Source organism: Plenodomus lingam, assembly GCF_022343315.1.
Source record: "Plenodomus lingam strain CAN1 chromosome Unknown contig_17, whole genome shotgun sequence".
Taxonomy (NCBI): domain Eukaryota; kingdom Fungi; phylum Ascomycota; class Dothideomycetes; order Pleosporales; family Leptosphaeriaceae; genus Plenodomus; species Plenodomus lingam.
The window spans coordinates 124,516-137,918 of NW_027093934.1; the positions used below are offsets into that span (position 1 = coordinate 124,516).

At 53.0% G+C, this 13,403-nt stretch overlaps 6 protein-coding genes across 6 annotated transcripts; 3 read left to right on the forward strand and 3 right to left on the reverse strand.

Moving 5' to 3' along the window:
- Nucleotides 1-117: 117 nt before the first annotated feature.
- Nucleotides 118-1,311, reverse strand: IAQ61_003033 (uncharacterized protein; the record flags this gene model as incomplete). Its single annotated transcript, XM_003844649.2, has 1 exon — nucleotides 118-1,311. The coding sequence occupies one exon, from the start codon at nucleotides 1,309-1,311 to the stop codon at nucleotides 118-120; it is 1,194 nt and encodes a 397-aa protein (XP_003844697.2).
- A 1,300-nt stretch (nucleotides 1,312-2,611) lies between these two features.
- IAQ61_003034 (uncharacterized protein) lies at nucleotides 2,612-2,963 on the forward strand (the record flags this gene model as incomplete). Its single annotated transcript, XM_003844650.2, has 2 exons — nucleotides 2,612-2,717; nucleotides 2,785-2,963. Coding segments are annotated over 2 exons (285 nt in total), but the record flags the coding sequence as incomplete, so codon positions are not given.
- A 462-nt stretch (nucleotides 2,964-3,425) lies between these two features.
- IAQ61_003035 (uncharacterized protein) lies at nucleotides 3,426-8,595 on the forward strand (the record flags this gene model as incomplete). Its single annotated transcript, XM_003844652.2, has 9 exons — nucleotides 3,426-4,723; nucleotides 4,798-5,581; nucleotides 5,987-6,146; nucleotides 6,175-6,454; nucleotides 6,658-6,928; nucleotides 6,981-7,136; nucleotides 7,192-7,534; nucleotides 7,591-8,143; nucleotides 8,238-8,595. 9 exons carry the CDS (start codon nucleotides 3,426-3,428, stop codon nucleotides 8,593-8,595), a joined length of 4,203 nt encoding a protein of 1,400 aa, XP_003844700.2.
- Nucleotides 8,596-9,132: 537 nt separating this feature from the next.
- On the reverse strand, nucleotides 9,133-9,768 carry IAQ61_003036 (uncharacterized protein; the record flags this gene model as incomplete). The annotated part of the gene is made up of 1 exon (XM_003844653.1): nucleotides 9,133-9,768. The coding sequence occupies one exon, from the start codon at nucleotides 9,766-9,768 to the stop codon at nucleotides 9,133-9,135; it is 636 nt and encodes a 211-aa protein (XP_003844701.1).
- A 292-nt stretch (nucleotides 9,769-10,060) lies between these two features.
- On the forward strand, nucleotides 10,061-10,575 carry IAQ61_003037 (uncharacterized protein; the record flags this gene model as incomplete). The annotated part of the gene is made up of 2 exons (XM_066095804.1): nucleotides 10,061-10,091; nucleotides 10,268-10,575. The coding sequence occupies 2 exons, from the start codon at nucleotides 10,061-10,063 to the stop codon at nucleotides 10,573-10,575; spliced, it is 339 nt and encodes a 112-aa protein (XP_065954049.1).
- A 644-nt stretch (nucleotides 10,576-11,219) lies between these two features.
- IAQ61_003038 (uncharacterized protein) lies at nucleotides 11,220-12,985 on the reverse strand (the record flags this gene model as incomplete). Its single annotated transcript, XM_066095805.1, has 6 exons — nucleotides 11,220-11,276; nucleotides 11,371-11,885; nucleotides 11,949-12,496; nucleotides 12,548-12,566; nucleotides 12,724-12,860; nucleotides 12,936-12,985. 6 exons carry the CDS (start codon nucleotides 12,983-12,985, stop codon nucleotides 11,220-11,222), a joined length of 1,326 nt encoding a protein of 441 aa, XP_065954050.1.
- Nucleotides 12,986-13,403: the final 418 nt, after the last annotated feature.

Genomic DNA, 13,403 nt, shown 5'->3' on the forward strand with positions numbered 1-13,403 from the left:
CAAATAAACTGGAACTCATTTCTTGCCTGCTGCGGAAATGATCAAGCACACAAAACTCACACTCTCACACCGACACACACACATACACACACATACACACACATGTCCAACACGCGTTCATTGGACCGCTACTCTGTCTTGGCCGCTTTCGTCATGCGTCAGGCTGACGGGACTCAGAGGCTGAGACCGAGCGCCGCTCAAATCTCCGGAATGCGTCTTGCGCAAGGCTTGACGCATCGTCTCAATCTGGAGCGGCAACTCCCCGCTTACTAGTGGTGGACTCTGGGTGCCATGTGCCGCAGTAAACGTAGGGCTGGCCGGTGCTTTAGTGCGATTCATTTCGCCCGTCTTGGGAGACGCCGTGCCGCTGGTGGGTGGTGATGCGCTGGGCCCGAGTGAGGAGACGGCGGAGGCCATGGGCGATGGCGAGCGAATGGCTGTTGAGGAGAGGCTGCGGAAGGGCAGGCCGTCGCCAGAGCCCAACATTTCCTGTCTGTCGTGCTCGACTTGTTCGGCCTGGACGACGTCTGCAAACGAGATGAAGCTGAGCCTGCGCGGATCCGTCATGTCCAGCGATCCATAGCCGGCTGCTGCTTCAGAGCCGTCGGCATGGCTGCCCGCGGTGGATTCTTCAGGGACGAGGGAGGGCGAGTAGAGGGAATCGCTCAGGCCGCCGGCGACAGCAGAAGAGGCAGGCTGGTGGGCCGAGTGCATGACAATCTCGACCTCGTCGGGGTTGAGGTGGTCGTCGGTGATGGCGAGCGACGAGGCATCCAGCGCAGGGGGAATGTGGTCTTCCGTCTTGATGTGGGCTGGCACGTCGGCCGAGGGCTCTGGTTCCTGCACATTGCGCTCAAAGATGAGCGACGACGACGGGCTGTGCATGCCTGGCGACGACGAGCGGCCGATGCGGTGGCGGTTGGGTGAAGCTCCTCCTACAGGCCGCATTCGGGGGCTGCTGCGCGGTGAGGCCTGGCGGCCGGTGGGGGATGCGCTGAGGGGCGGGGAGGGCATGAGCGAGGGGGCGGAGGAAGGTACTACCGGGGGTGTTGAGGAAGGTACTAGGGGTGCTGCTGAATGGTCTGACGTGGTTTCGGTCGCGGTTGCCTGTTCTGAGAGCTGCTGCTGTTGTTGATGTTGTTGTTGTTGTTGTTGTTGTTGCTGATCAACATCACCACCATGGCCACCACCGCCCCCTACTTGCTTTTTCTTGCCCAAGCCTAGCAGCTTCTTGCTCTTGCTCATCAAACCACCGTCTGCGCTCGACTTGCGCTCATTGAGGGTGGGCGGGCTGACCTGCTCTTGTGCCATTGTCGTTGTCGCTGTTGTTCTCTAGGACGAGTGCTGCTACCGGTACTGCTAAGTAGGCTCTCGACTCTTTTGATATGCCGATTACACTGATCGCGCCACCAGCTGTCGTTCGCTACAGAGGTACCCAAGGCAGGCTACTCTCGAGGATGCTGCCAAGTGGGCTGAAGAATGGATGCGACGCTGAAGAGATAGGATCACGACACGCCCCCCCCCCCAACCTTGACTTGGGATTCTGGATGGTTCCAAAGGATGCGAAGGAGCACAGTGCGGCAGCCTCTCTTTGTGCGATTCTTCGCTGCGGTGTTGTCCTAGGTATGTGGAGTGTGTAGTATGTGGAGTGTGTAGTATGTAGAGTATGTGTGTATGGATATATGTATCTTCGGCAGTTGCTTTCAGATCAAGGTCTGGTTCTGGGTCTGGGTCAGCTGAAGAGAGGGGGGGGGGGCGGAAAGGGAAGCATGTTGGGCTTTCGGTCCTTTCCTGTCGCCGTCTGCTTCTGCGTCTCACTTTGATCCATCCCCCTGCCCAATGACGCAACTTTGGGCGATCCGCAGCGCGTTTCAATACTCAGGCACAGGCACAGGCACAGCACAGGGAGGCCTTTTTGCCCCTTGTTTATCCCAACCCAACCTTCGTCTGCTCCTGACCATTGCGCAAGCACTTTCTGCAACGTCTTGTGACAGCTCTGCCACACCCTCACACTCCCCAACTCACTCCCAACTGCCATGGGCACAGTGCCGAGTGACTCACCCGGCGAGCCGCGCGGTCCCTTCGATAGGTCCGGCTAAGGTGCCATGTCAGCAAACACACAAGCACTGAGAGAGCCTGGCTGGAAAGGAGCACAACTTCAAAGTCCCGTCCCGTCCTACCGGCAGTCTGTCTACCCACTGTATGCTATGGTGCTACTCTAGAAGGGAATATACTTGCTTGCCTACTAGTGTCGTGGCGGGGAGGGTTCCCCCTAAACGGCTTCCCCCTCAACGGCTTCCCCAATCTGGGTTAGGTAATCACATGGAACACAAAACGCTGACTACTCTTACTCTACTCTACTATCGATAGCCTTCCGTGGCCGTGGTGAGATTACCCCGGACCCGCTCATCGCTTTCCATCTGCTTGCTTTTTTTCTTTCCACTCTCTGCCGAATAATGCAATCTTACTTTCCTCGGGGACATTTAGGACCTTTTGGCTACAAGTGCAAGCAGCGTTTCATTTTCTGGTCGAGAACGGTCTGTAAGATGGCCGCACAGTACTGCTCTTACTCTACTGTACTCCTACTCTAGGTACTAACATGACCCCACAGTTTGCCGCCAATCCGCAACTGGCTGGAGATGCGAACCACTCATCGCACCGACGATACTCGAAACAGCTTATAAACTGGGGCACGACAGTTCGCCAGCTTCCATCACGTGAACGCAGGTCACATGCAGTTTGAGAACAGGATTTATCACTACTAATTCCTACTTCCCTGGTCAGACGTTCAAGGTGCTGTTGACGAGGTGCATCTTGTTTTGAGAGACGAAGCAGTAGTCCTGACTAGAGGACTGTCTGTCCCTGTTAGTCGTGAAAGCCAGAACATGGAGGTTCGAATTTTGCTGAGCTTTGTCTACCATTACAAGTGCACGAGAGAAGTGCCCCAGCCGTGGTCAGAGTAAAAGATCAAAAGTAAACGTTGCTATGCGATCTATTTCATCCGACAAGCCCACCTACTCTGGCTCGGGTTTGGTCTGACTGGCCAAGGGCGACGGGCGACCATCCGGCGGTAAAAAGCAGCAAATGGGCAGCACACTTATCCACGCCATGGTGCCGGCATGCGATTCCTGAACATCCACAACTTCAAGTATTTGTTTAAATGTCAAGCGCATCCAAGGCAGACTACCGTATCTAGGTAAAATGGTGGAGGGCAAAATTAGGATGTGAGAAAACTGGCTTGTCCACTAACGTACACCTGCATAACGACAACATCATTCCGGTATAGCGCGAAAATGTCACCTACCTGACCTGTTCCTCCCGTGTACCCTACTCTTATGCCTTGACCCATACCCAACCTATACCTGGGACGACTTCCAACCAACCCAAGGACTGCCGTTCACATTTTTAATCTGCTCAATTGTTTGATGCGTCCGACGGCGCTGGGTCGCACCGGTCTTGGGATCGTCGTCTGCCTTTCCGGATGCATAGTGTATTCGCTGTGGAATGGTGAGGATGCCCGACTGTCCATCTCGCTATTTGCAATCTGGGCGCTGGGATATATCGCTCGACTATGCCATGGAGACCGTCAACTTACCACCGACTGTTGTATTTCTTGGATTTGGGTTGTGTGGCTGAAGAGAAAAGATGTGCTAGGGTTTGTGAGCAAGAGATGGAATGATGGTGCTAGGTGGCAGGCTGATCTTGCAATGGCTATCCTGGCTTGTGTCGCAATTGTTCTATGGTTTTCCTGCAAGAAAGAGATAAAGATGCAGGACTCGTTGCCAAAAACCGCGGGAAAGTGGATCAGGGAGTTTCCAAAAGCCAAGATATTTCCCTGTAGGACGACGCATGCCCGCATCTTTCCTAAAAAACATGCTTTCAACTATTCCTATCTACAAGTCGGCTTCCCAGTAATCCCCGAGGCGATCACTGCGGGAGGCTTGCACATATCTACAGGGCAAGATCGTACGCTGGGCAGTTGGTGGTTGAATATCAAGGCTGAGGATTACCTGGACCGTGGCAGCGGCGACTTGGGCTTCTACGGAAAGCTGAAGATGTACCTTGGAGACCAGCATGTCAAGGATACAGAATGGTGCTATGCTTACCTCGTCACTGCACCACGATTCTTCGGCTACGCTTTCAATCCGGTGTCATTTTGGTACATCTACGATGCAGACGACCAGCTCAAAAAGATGATCCTCGAAGTCAACAATACTTTCGATGAACGGCGCATGTACCTCCTCGATGGCTCGAGTCCACCCAGTCCGCCGCGAACACTAGAGTCAGAAGGATCTCATGATGGCTCCGGATTAGAAGTCGGGGAGGAACCAAAGTCAAGATTCACAGATGTCTGGACGAAAGACTTCCATGTTTCGCCGTTTAATTCGAGGAAAGGGAGTTATGCGTTGAAAGCTTTGAATCCATTTCCGGCTGTCACGTCCGACGATCCAAAAATTGACAACACGATTACGCTCAAGTCGAGCAGGGGCCATGGGAAACTTGTCGCACGACTTTTCTCTACGGCCAAAGCTATTGACCCGGAGACCATAGGGGTCCTTGGCAGTATACGATTCGTGGTGAGCTGGTGGTGGGTTGGTCTCATGACGTTCCCACGAATCGTGAGAGAGGCAGGCAAACTCTTCTTCAAGAGAAAGTTGACAGTGTTTTTCAGACCTGAGGTCCAGGCATCGAGTATAGGGCGCTTACCAACTGCTTCTGAATTGTACGTTTCCTTGACTTGGGCCTGTCCATGAATGAGTAATTTGTTTGGTGTGTTACTAACATACATCTCTCCAGAACACTGCACAAGGTCTTCAGCGCCTATCTTCACGACCTCGTCGCCCAAACCGAGGAAAACTTCTGCCTCACCTTTCGCGCAGGCATACCCAATGTCGCCGTCGAAATCATCACCACGAATCGCGAACATACACCTGATCGGCCAACTAAGAATCTAGAGATCAGAGTCCTAACACCAGCTTTCTACTCACGATTGGTACACTATGCGTATACATCTGAAGCTATCGATCGCGAGTGTGTCTTCACCGATGAGCGCAACCGGACGCTTTGGCTATGTCGACCGCAACTCTTGCCGCTATTACTGTCATCGGCGAAGTCGCTCAAAAACACAGACGAGGGGCAAAGAGTGGTGAAGAGAAACTATCTCTGTGAGCTGAGATGGGAACTGCTGAAGCGACTGAGATGTGCTCCGCCGGATCCTGTATATTCCGCTACACCTCAGAGTTTCACCGTGGACGACATTCGCTCACGGCCATTCTCAGAACTCGACAGATTTGTGAGGAGTGAGAAGGGGCGTGAGTTTGCTGGTGATTACCGACGAGTTGTTACCAAGATCTTCTTGGCTCATAGGTTTGCGTTTGGGTTTTCGGAGGGTGTCGAGGCTGTGGATCTGCTAGTCAGAGTACTCCTGGGCTGCTTTGCTGTTGTTCCTATCATTCAAGGGGGTGGAAGTGGTATAGCGTTGCCAGGAAAGTGGCCAGAAAGTGGGCTGAGTCAGATGCATTGGAGATGTCCAGAGGAATGTACAGTGGGCTGGTGGTGGTTGTTTTGGAGCACTACTGTTGTGCTTTCTTGTCATGCCTATCAGATGTTGAAGGGGTACAGGTAACTAATTCTTGCTTTGCCTAATGATGGGTAAAGTCTTGTGAGTGAATCAACATAGCAGCACCCGTCTCTGCATGCGCAAGGTCACGATTGGCCATGTCTTGTAGGTACCTAGGATGCTTTCACGGAAAAAACCGGCAAGGGGGGCCACCGAGTGCCGATGCTATACATCACAGTTCTCACGTGAAAGGTCAAGCCGCAAGCTACCCATCCGGCTGTCGTCACGGATAAGCTTTTCGCATGCACTGTGGCTCAACGTACTGATCCTCGATTCTCCATCATCCACGCCTTTTCCGGATCCCCATTTCTTACCTCGGTAACAGTGTCGCGCCCTCTACCGGTACCGTGCTAGCGCCATCCCCAGATTTCCCTGTTCGCGCTCTGCGTCAGCGCGCTTTCACATGGCAAAGATGGGGAAAAGGACCAAGGAACGGTGGAACATGTGAAGTTGCACAGGGTCGCGCGTGCCGTCATGGTCGAGCAACTCATTGAGGCTGAGCTCTCAGCATGGCATGGCCCGTATCGTATGCACAACTGACTACATGAAGAAAGATTCAAGGTCAATCCATCCCTGGCACAACGTCATGCTTGTCACGGTTCCGCTCGTCCCCCCTCCAAACCCCGGATCTGCAGCCAGACACGGTCGCGAAGTAGCAAGCAACTGCGCCCTTGGACCGAGGGCAATTGCAGGGTCACAATCTCCAGCTTTGAACATGCCGCGCAGCGAATTGGCTCGAGGACTTCCCTCGGGTCGACACATTCGGTCCAATGGGGCCTTCAACCGGGCCTACCCGGGCGAGCTTTGGGGAAGGATGGCTGGGCCTAGGGAAATGTACTATGCTATACTTATAAGGACTCGGCCACTGCCATGCTTCAGAATAGGGTAGATCGCGTGGAGCTTGTGAAACTAGCGACCGAGGTAGTGTTGTCATAGCTGGGTCATTCTTTATTTCAAAGAAAGACTTCCCCTCTCACTCTCGGATTTCCTTTGGACTTCGCTGTATACCATTTCTGGCCGCATTTCAGAAGGTAGAGTCTAGTTGCTGGTCGCGGAAACAAGAAACATTCTACGTCATCTTCACTGTATCGCCTGCTATTCACAATGTCACACATGGACGCCGAGGATGCCCAATTCCAAAAGGAGGTTGCAGAGGTAAAGCAATGGTGGAATGACTCAAGATGGAGATACACCAAGAGAACCTTCACGGCGGAAGAAATTGTTTCAAAGCGCGGTAACCTCAAGATCACATACCCGAGCAACAGTCAATCAAAGAAGCTGTGGAACATTGTGGAACACCGCTTCAAGGTATGGATTGCGTTCCAAGAGATTACAAATGTTAGCTAATTTTTTTACGTAGAACAAGGATGTGAGCTATACATATGGATGTCTCGACCCGGTCATGGTCACGCAGATGGCCAAGTACTTGGACACTGTGTACGTTTCTGGATGGCAGGCGTCTTCGACAGCATCGTCTACCGACGAACCGGGACCAGATCTAGCAGACTATCCATACGTAAGTACCTAATGTCTCTTTTTAAATCATCACTGCCAGCTTACACTTCCGTCAGACTACCGTGCCCAACAAGGTCGGACATCTATTCATGGCACAATTGTTCCATGACCGGAAACAACGGGAAGAGCGCCTCACAACCCCCAAGGCCGACCGGGCGAAAGTTGCCAATGTCGACTACCTACGCCCAATCATTGCCGATGCGGATACTGGCCATGGAGGTCTCACGGCAATTATGAAGCTCACAAAACTGTTTATCGAAAAGGGTGCTGCTGGTATCCATATCGAGGATCAGGCACCAGGCACAAAGAAGTGCGGACACATGGCTGGAAAAGTGCTGGTGCCGATCAGCGAACACATCAACCGCTTGGTAGCCATCCGTGCTCAAGCAGACATCATGGGTAAGATGACACGCCGTAACATATCTCTGGGCAGAGGCTTATCTGAATTGATATAGGAACCGATCTTCTAGCTGTTGCCCGAACGGATTCTGAAGCTGCCACCCTCATCACCTCTACAATCGACCCACGTGACCACTACTACATTCAGGGTTGCACCAACCCAGCCCTTCAACCCCTCAGCGAGCTCATGTATGCCGCCGAGCAATCTGGGAAGAGTGGAAGCGAGCTCCAGGCCATTGAAGATGCATGGGTCAAGGAGGCCAATCTGAAACTCTTCCACGAAGCCGTAGTTGACACTATCAATGCCGGTGTACACGTGAACAAGCAAGAACTCATCAACCAGTTCTTAGAGCAGAGCAAGGGTAAGAGCAATGCCGAGGCACGCACTATTGCCCAAGGTCTCACTGGTGTGGACGTCTACTTCAACTGGGACGCTGCCAGGACCCGTGAGGGCTACTACAGGTACAAAGGTGGCTGCCAATGCGCCATCAACCGCGCCATTGCGTACGCACCCTTTTGCGATATGATCTGGATGGAGTCGAAGCTCCCCGACTATGCCCAGGCCAAGGAATTCGCAGACGGTGTCCACGCCGTCTGGCCCGAACAAAAGTGAGACTCACCACCCCCTCCCCCCTAAAAAACAAAACCATCATTCCATTCTCTTTGGAGGAAGTGCACATGACTGACAACCCAACTCCTTCAGACTCGCATACAACCTCTCCCCCTCCTTCAACTGGAAAGCAGCCATGCCGCGCGACGAGCAAGAAACGTATATCCAGCGCCTCGCCCAACTGGGTTACTGCTGGCAATTCATCACGCTCGCGGGTCTGCACCAAAGCGCGCTCATGGCCGACACGTTCAGCAAGGCGTACAGCAAGCAGGGTATGCGTGCGTACGGCGAGATTATCCAGGAACCCGAGGCGGAGAACAAGGTGGATGTGTTGACGCATCAGAAGTGGAGTGGAGCAAATTATGTTGATAATATGTTGAAGATGGTGAGTGGCGGGGTGAGTTCGACGGCAGCCATGGGTAAGGGTGTTACGGAGGATCAGTTCAAGTAAGAGTAGAGAACAGAAGTGTAACCTGTTTGTATGAATTAGGGCTTGATGGCAAAGTCTTTTCGAAATTTGTGCATGACCTCTTTGGTGCTTCGTCGGGATTGGCATTGGGAAGCTAGAATCATCGACCAAAGACATTCTTCCAAGACACGTAGTCGTCATTTTTGTACCTCATACCATTTCTTCACGTCCTTTTATGTAATCACTAAATAGCAGGCTATGAGATATCGTGATACACCACCCAAAGGAAGCATGCAATGGCGTCTTATCAATTTTGACCTTTCAGCCCTGCCTTGAACCCAATTAGCGTGGGAACCTCCCATCATAAGAGGCCCGTCTCTTATAATTACAGCTAGGATATCACATGTATAACACTCCTGAATTCATCAAACATTCCAAAAACAAAGCCAGTTGAACAATATTCTCTGGGTATTCACCGCGTTGCCCCGTGTTTTCCCTCTCATAAACACAAGCCTTGACTCCAACGCCGCCCAGCATATCCACATACCACTCTCCCTCCCCATCACCAACCCAGCCCACTCAAATAATCCCATCCCTCCATCTCCCAACCGCTCCGCCCCTCCCCGCGCTGCGCCCCTCCCCTTGCCCGTCCCCAGGCGTAAACAACTCGGCCGAAAGAACCAGGACGGCGGGCACGACAGCGAGGGCATCAATTGTCCCGCGTCGGCTCTTCTTCTTGCCGTGATGTGTGAGATCCATCATGGCGTGGATTTCTTTGCTTTTGACTACTTCTTTGCGGATCCGGGGCCATTGTTCTTCGGTGGCGGTGGCGGGGGCGCCGGAGCCGGCGGCGGGTGGTGATGGGGATGTGAGGGGTCGGCGGAAGGGGGAGAGGGAGGAGAGGGTTCGGGAGCGAGGGCGGGAGCGGTGGGGTTGTGGTTGTGATTGGGATTGTTGTTGTGGTTTGTAGTGGGATTGTGATTGTGTGGATGTGTTGTTTGAGGACTGGAGTGCGTGAGGTGTGGGAAGACGGGGTAGAGGAATGTTGATTTCCGTGTACAAAGGGCTGTCGTATTGGGGTTTAACATCGTCTTGTATGGTTGAGAGAATGGCCATGTCGAGGTTCAGTGGTGATGGCTTGGAGTCCTCCGATGATGGTAGGGCCTGGACGACTTCAACTGCAGTGGTTGTGTGATGTTGTTGTTGATCGTCCATGTTGATATTGTTTGAGAAGGCGAAAGTGGTTTGGAGCGGAGGGATTTGTTTTTGGAAAAAAATGTGAAGAGAGATCTGTATAGACGTATACCTGCCACGATCTATATGTCATGGTCTTGGGTACGATTTGATTCCACGAGGGAGCTGATGGGCGCCTTGCGACACAGCCACACTACCAACTTCCTCTTGTCGATGGCAGCGTGCTCATCACAATCAGCGCGCGAACCGAGCTCTGTTCCCGAGTTCTGATCGAACTAGGAAAATCGCGATACGTTTTCGAGCGGATCATCGCATGAGTCGACCCTCGATCGAAGCCTCACTGTGTAGGTATTGGTGCAATTGTAGATCGGTCAGGTCCAACACCATGACCGGAGGCAACTTACATAGCACGTCGCAGCACCCTTCACCTGATACACTGAACTCCAAACCTCGATACAGCTGATACTTCTCTTGATACGCCACTAACCGCGAAGCCTCCCAACCGCGGTGAGCCCTTTAGGTACAGCCGCTCAGCCGCAAGTTGAACAGGAAGCCTTGCGTTGCGTTGGGGGCAGTGCTGTGAGATTGGCGGCTTCCAAGGTTGCCAACTCAAGCGAGCTGCGCACAGCATCGTGGGGTTTGGTCATCCCAAGTCCTCAAGCATGGTTTCTACTCGGCTACTTTTTGAACAGCTGTAAGCTCTCCTCTACTACGTATACTTTCCCTGGGCCCCTTCCACCCAAAGATCAGAGAGACACGCATGCTCGAATGAACCACATGCCCCATAACCTCGAAAAGATATCCGAACCCCGTGATGAAATACCATGATAGAATAGGATATATCGCACACAAAATCAGGCCATTATCAACACTTTTCATCTGTTCATTTCTCTAGATAAAACATGTACTCGGCACAAGCAAATCTAGCGCCAAACGATAGTAAACACAGCAACCAGAGTCTAGCTGAAGCCCAGCAATTGAAAAACGCCATATACATGCCCTGAGTGCAAGAAATGACAAACGTATTCACACGTATTCACACGTATACGCACAGAGTATATGTCAAGGGTACTTACTTGTCATCGACCCCGCCCCCAGCAGCTCTTTTCAAAGCGACAAAGAAGACGAACGGACGGGACCGGGAAGCAAAGCAAAGTAGCCTAACCCTTTGTGCCTCACAAGTCCGCAAGAAAAGAAAAGAAAAGCAGAGATGGTTCTAGACGTTACGTGTGGGCAGCAGGAGGCCGACCTCACGAGACTTGTATGGGATATGAACGCAATAATGACTGACAGAAAGCAAGTCTTCTCGCCCGCCAGCCAGTCAGGCAGCTAAATCATCTAATTCAGACTCTGCCAAATCAACACGAAGATTGTGGGGCTTCGGGTGCTGTGAACACAATGACAGGGTGGGGATGGGCCCGCTTCAGCTTTGCGCGAGAGCATTGACTGGGCAGACTGTAGGAAGACAGCCACTAGCTGTAATCGAACAAGACGCTGATACTCTCACCGTGGTGGACGCGTCGAATGGCCTGTATCACGTTCGTCAGTCCTCTTGCTCGTTTCCATCCAGCCCAGGCCTGCAGGGCTAACACAAAATAATGACATAGACCAGAGAGAACTCACTTCAGCAAAAACATTGCCCACTTCCAACACCTCCAGCTTCGGACACCTCGCCTTGTGCTCCGCTTGTGGCACCGTGTTCGTGACAATCACCTTATCCAGCGCACTGGCATTAATCCTGTCAATGGCATCACCGCTCAAAATACCATGCGTGATCAACGCCACAACCTGCGTCGCGCCCTCCTTCTTCAGCAGCTTGGCCGCGCGTGTGATTGTATTCGAGGTATCAGCCAGATCGTCAATGAGGATCGTGGTGCGGTCTGCAACATCGCCGACGAGCATCATAGTCGCGTTTTGGCGGTCGTTGATCTGTGTGGGGCGACGCTCTTTATGGATGAGGGCAAAGGGCATACCGAGTGAGTCTGCGATGGCGGTGGCACGTTTGGCTCCACCAGCGTCAGGGGACACGACGACGGCCTGGAGATAGTTTGGTATATTGAACTGGATGTACTTGCGCAGGAGGTGGCGGCCGTAGAGGTTGTCGACGGGGATGTCGAAGAAGCCCTGGTATTGGGGGTCTGTGATACATGAGCTTTCTGTCTCCTACGTCGTTCTCCAACAGAACAAGGACTATGGCATACCGTGGAGATCCATGGTGATGACGTGATCAGCACCGGCACATGTGAGGAGGTCTGCAATCAGCGTCCCCGCCTGAGCAACCCATTGTCGGTATCCGACCTGGGGCTCGAAGACGGGAGGCTTTGTGGTCGGCACCCTCACAAGACCGCCGATGCCATTTGCGCCATTCGCGCCGCAGTCACCGTTCGTCTTGTCCGACTTGTTCGATTCGCCCGTCTCGGACCGCTTGATGCCATTCTGCTTGACAGGGCTCGAGGAGCCGGCGTGGCCGCCGCTGCGCTCGTCCATTTTCATGCGACTGAGTTGGTGGTGCAGGGCGGCGGAGCCATTCGACAGACCCGGGCTTTCCACCTGCCCAGGGTGGGGTGTCTGCGGGCGCGAATCAAAGGTATATGTGCCAGTTCTCGAGCGCGAGCCCGACACTTTTTGGAGCGGAGCGCCAGTCTTGTTGTAGGGAATGTCCGACTGGCGAGAGTAAGGGAAGAGGGGCAGCACGGCGGTGATGCGTTTGGCCGAGGCAGTTCGACAGGCCGAGATGGTGATGAGGAGTCTAGAAGACAGTCAGGCAATTCACTCAACTACACCATGAGGATGGGCGTACTCCATCAAATGGTCGTTGACTGTATGCGACACATCCTGTTAGCCGTGCTCACTCTATTGTTTGTGGCGTGGGTCTGTTATGGCGTCGCGATAGACAGCCATTGGGAGGCAGCAGTAGGAATGACACGGGGAAGGCGAATTGAGGACTTGCAGGAGAGGGTAGAAGACTGTTCATACCTTTACCGCCGCCAGACTGGATGATGAAGACATCCTTGCCTCGCACACTCTCCTCAATCTCCACCCTCGTCTCGCCGCCCTTGAACTTGTCAAGGAGGACTTTGGCGCGCGGTATGCCAAGGTGGTTGCATATAGTCCTATGACGCTCGTCAACAGCCGACGACCAAAAAAAACGCAAGAAGAAGACCCTCTCTTGCAACACGACGACATACTCGGTAAGCTGGGGATGCGACGACCCGCCAAGAACCACGATATTTCTCATGGTGAAGTTGCAAGGCTAAGCAACTCAGCACTGTATACAGGCCAGCAGACAAACTGGTCGTAGGAGGTGAGAGAGGGTGGGGTCGAGGTTTGCCGTTGCAGTTTTCTTGCGCGACTGCACACAATCCTAGACTGGACTAGCAAAAGCACAGCCAGAAAAAAAAAAAGAGAGAGAGAGAGAGAGAGAGAGCAAGATTGGGTGACAGAGAAGCGTGACAGGCGCAAAGTGGTAGGGTAGGTAAGAGTGGAGTAGAGTAGTACTTGGAGAGGGGAGGGTCAAGGTGGAGTAGTCAAAGAAATCAGCCTAGTCGCCTTTTCGGGGCGCTGGGGAAAGCAAAAGTCCTTGATCAAGAATTGGGTAGCATGGTGGTGGATAGAAACATGCCACCGATTTATTTCCAGACGACGGCGGATGAAGA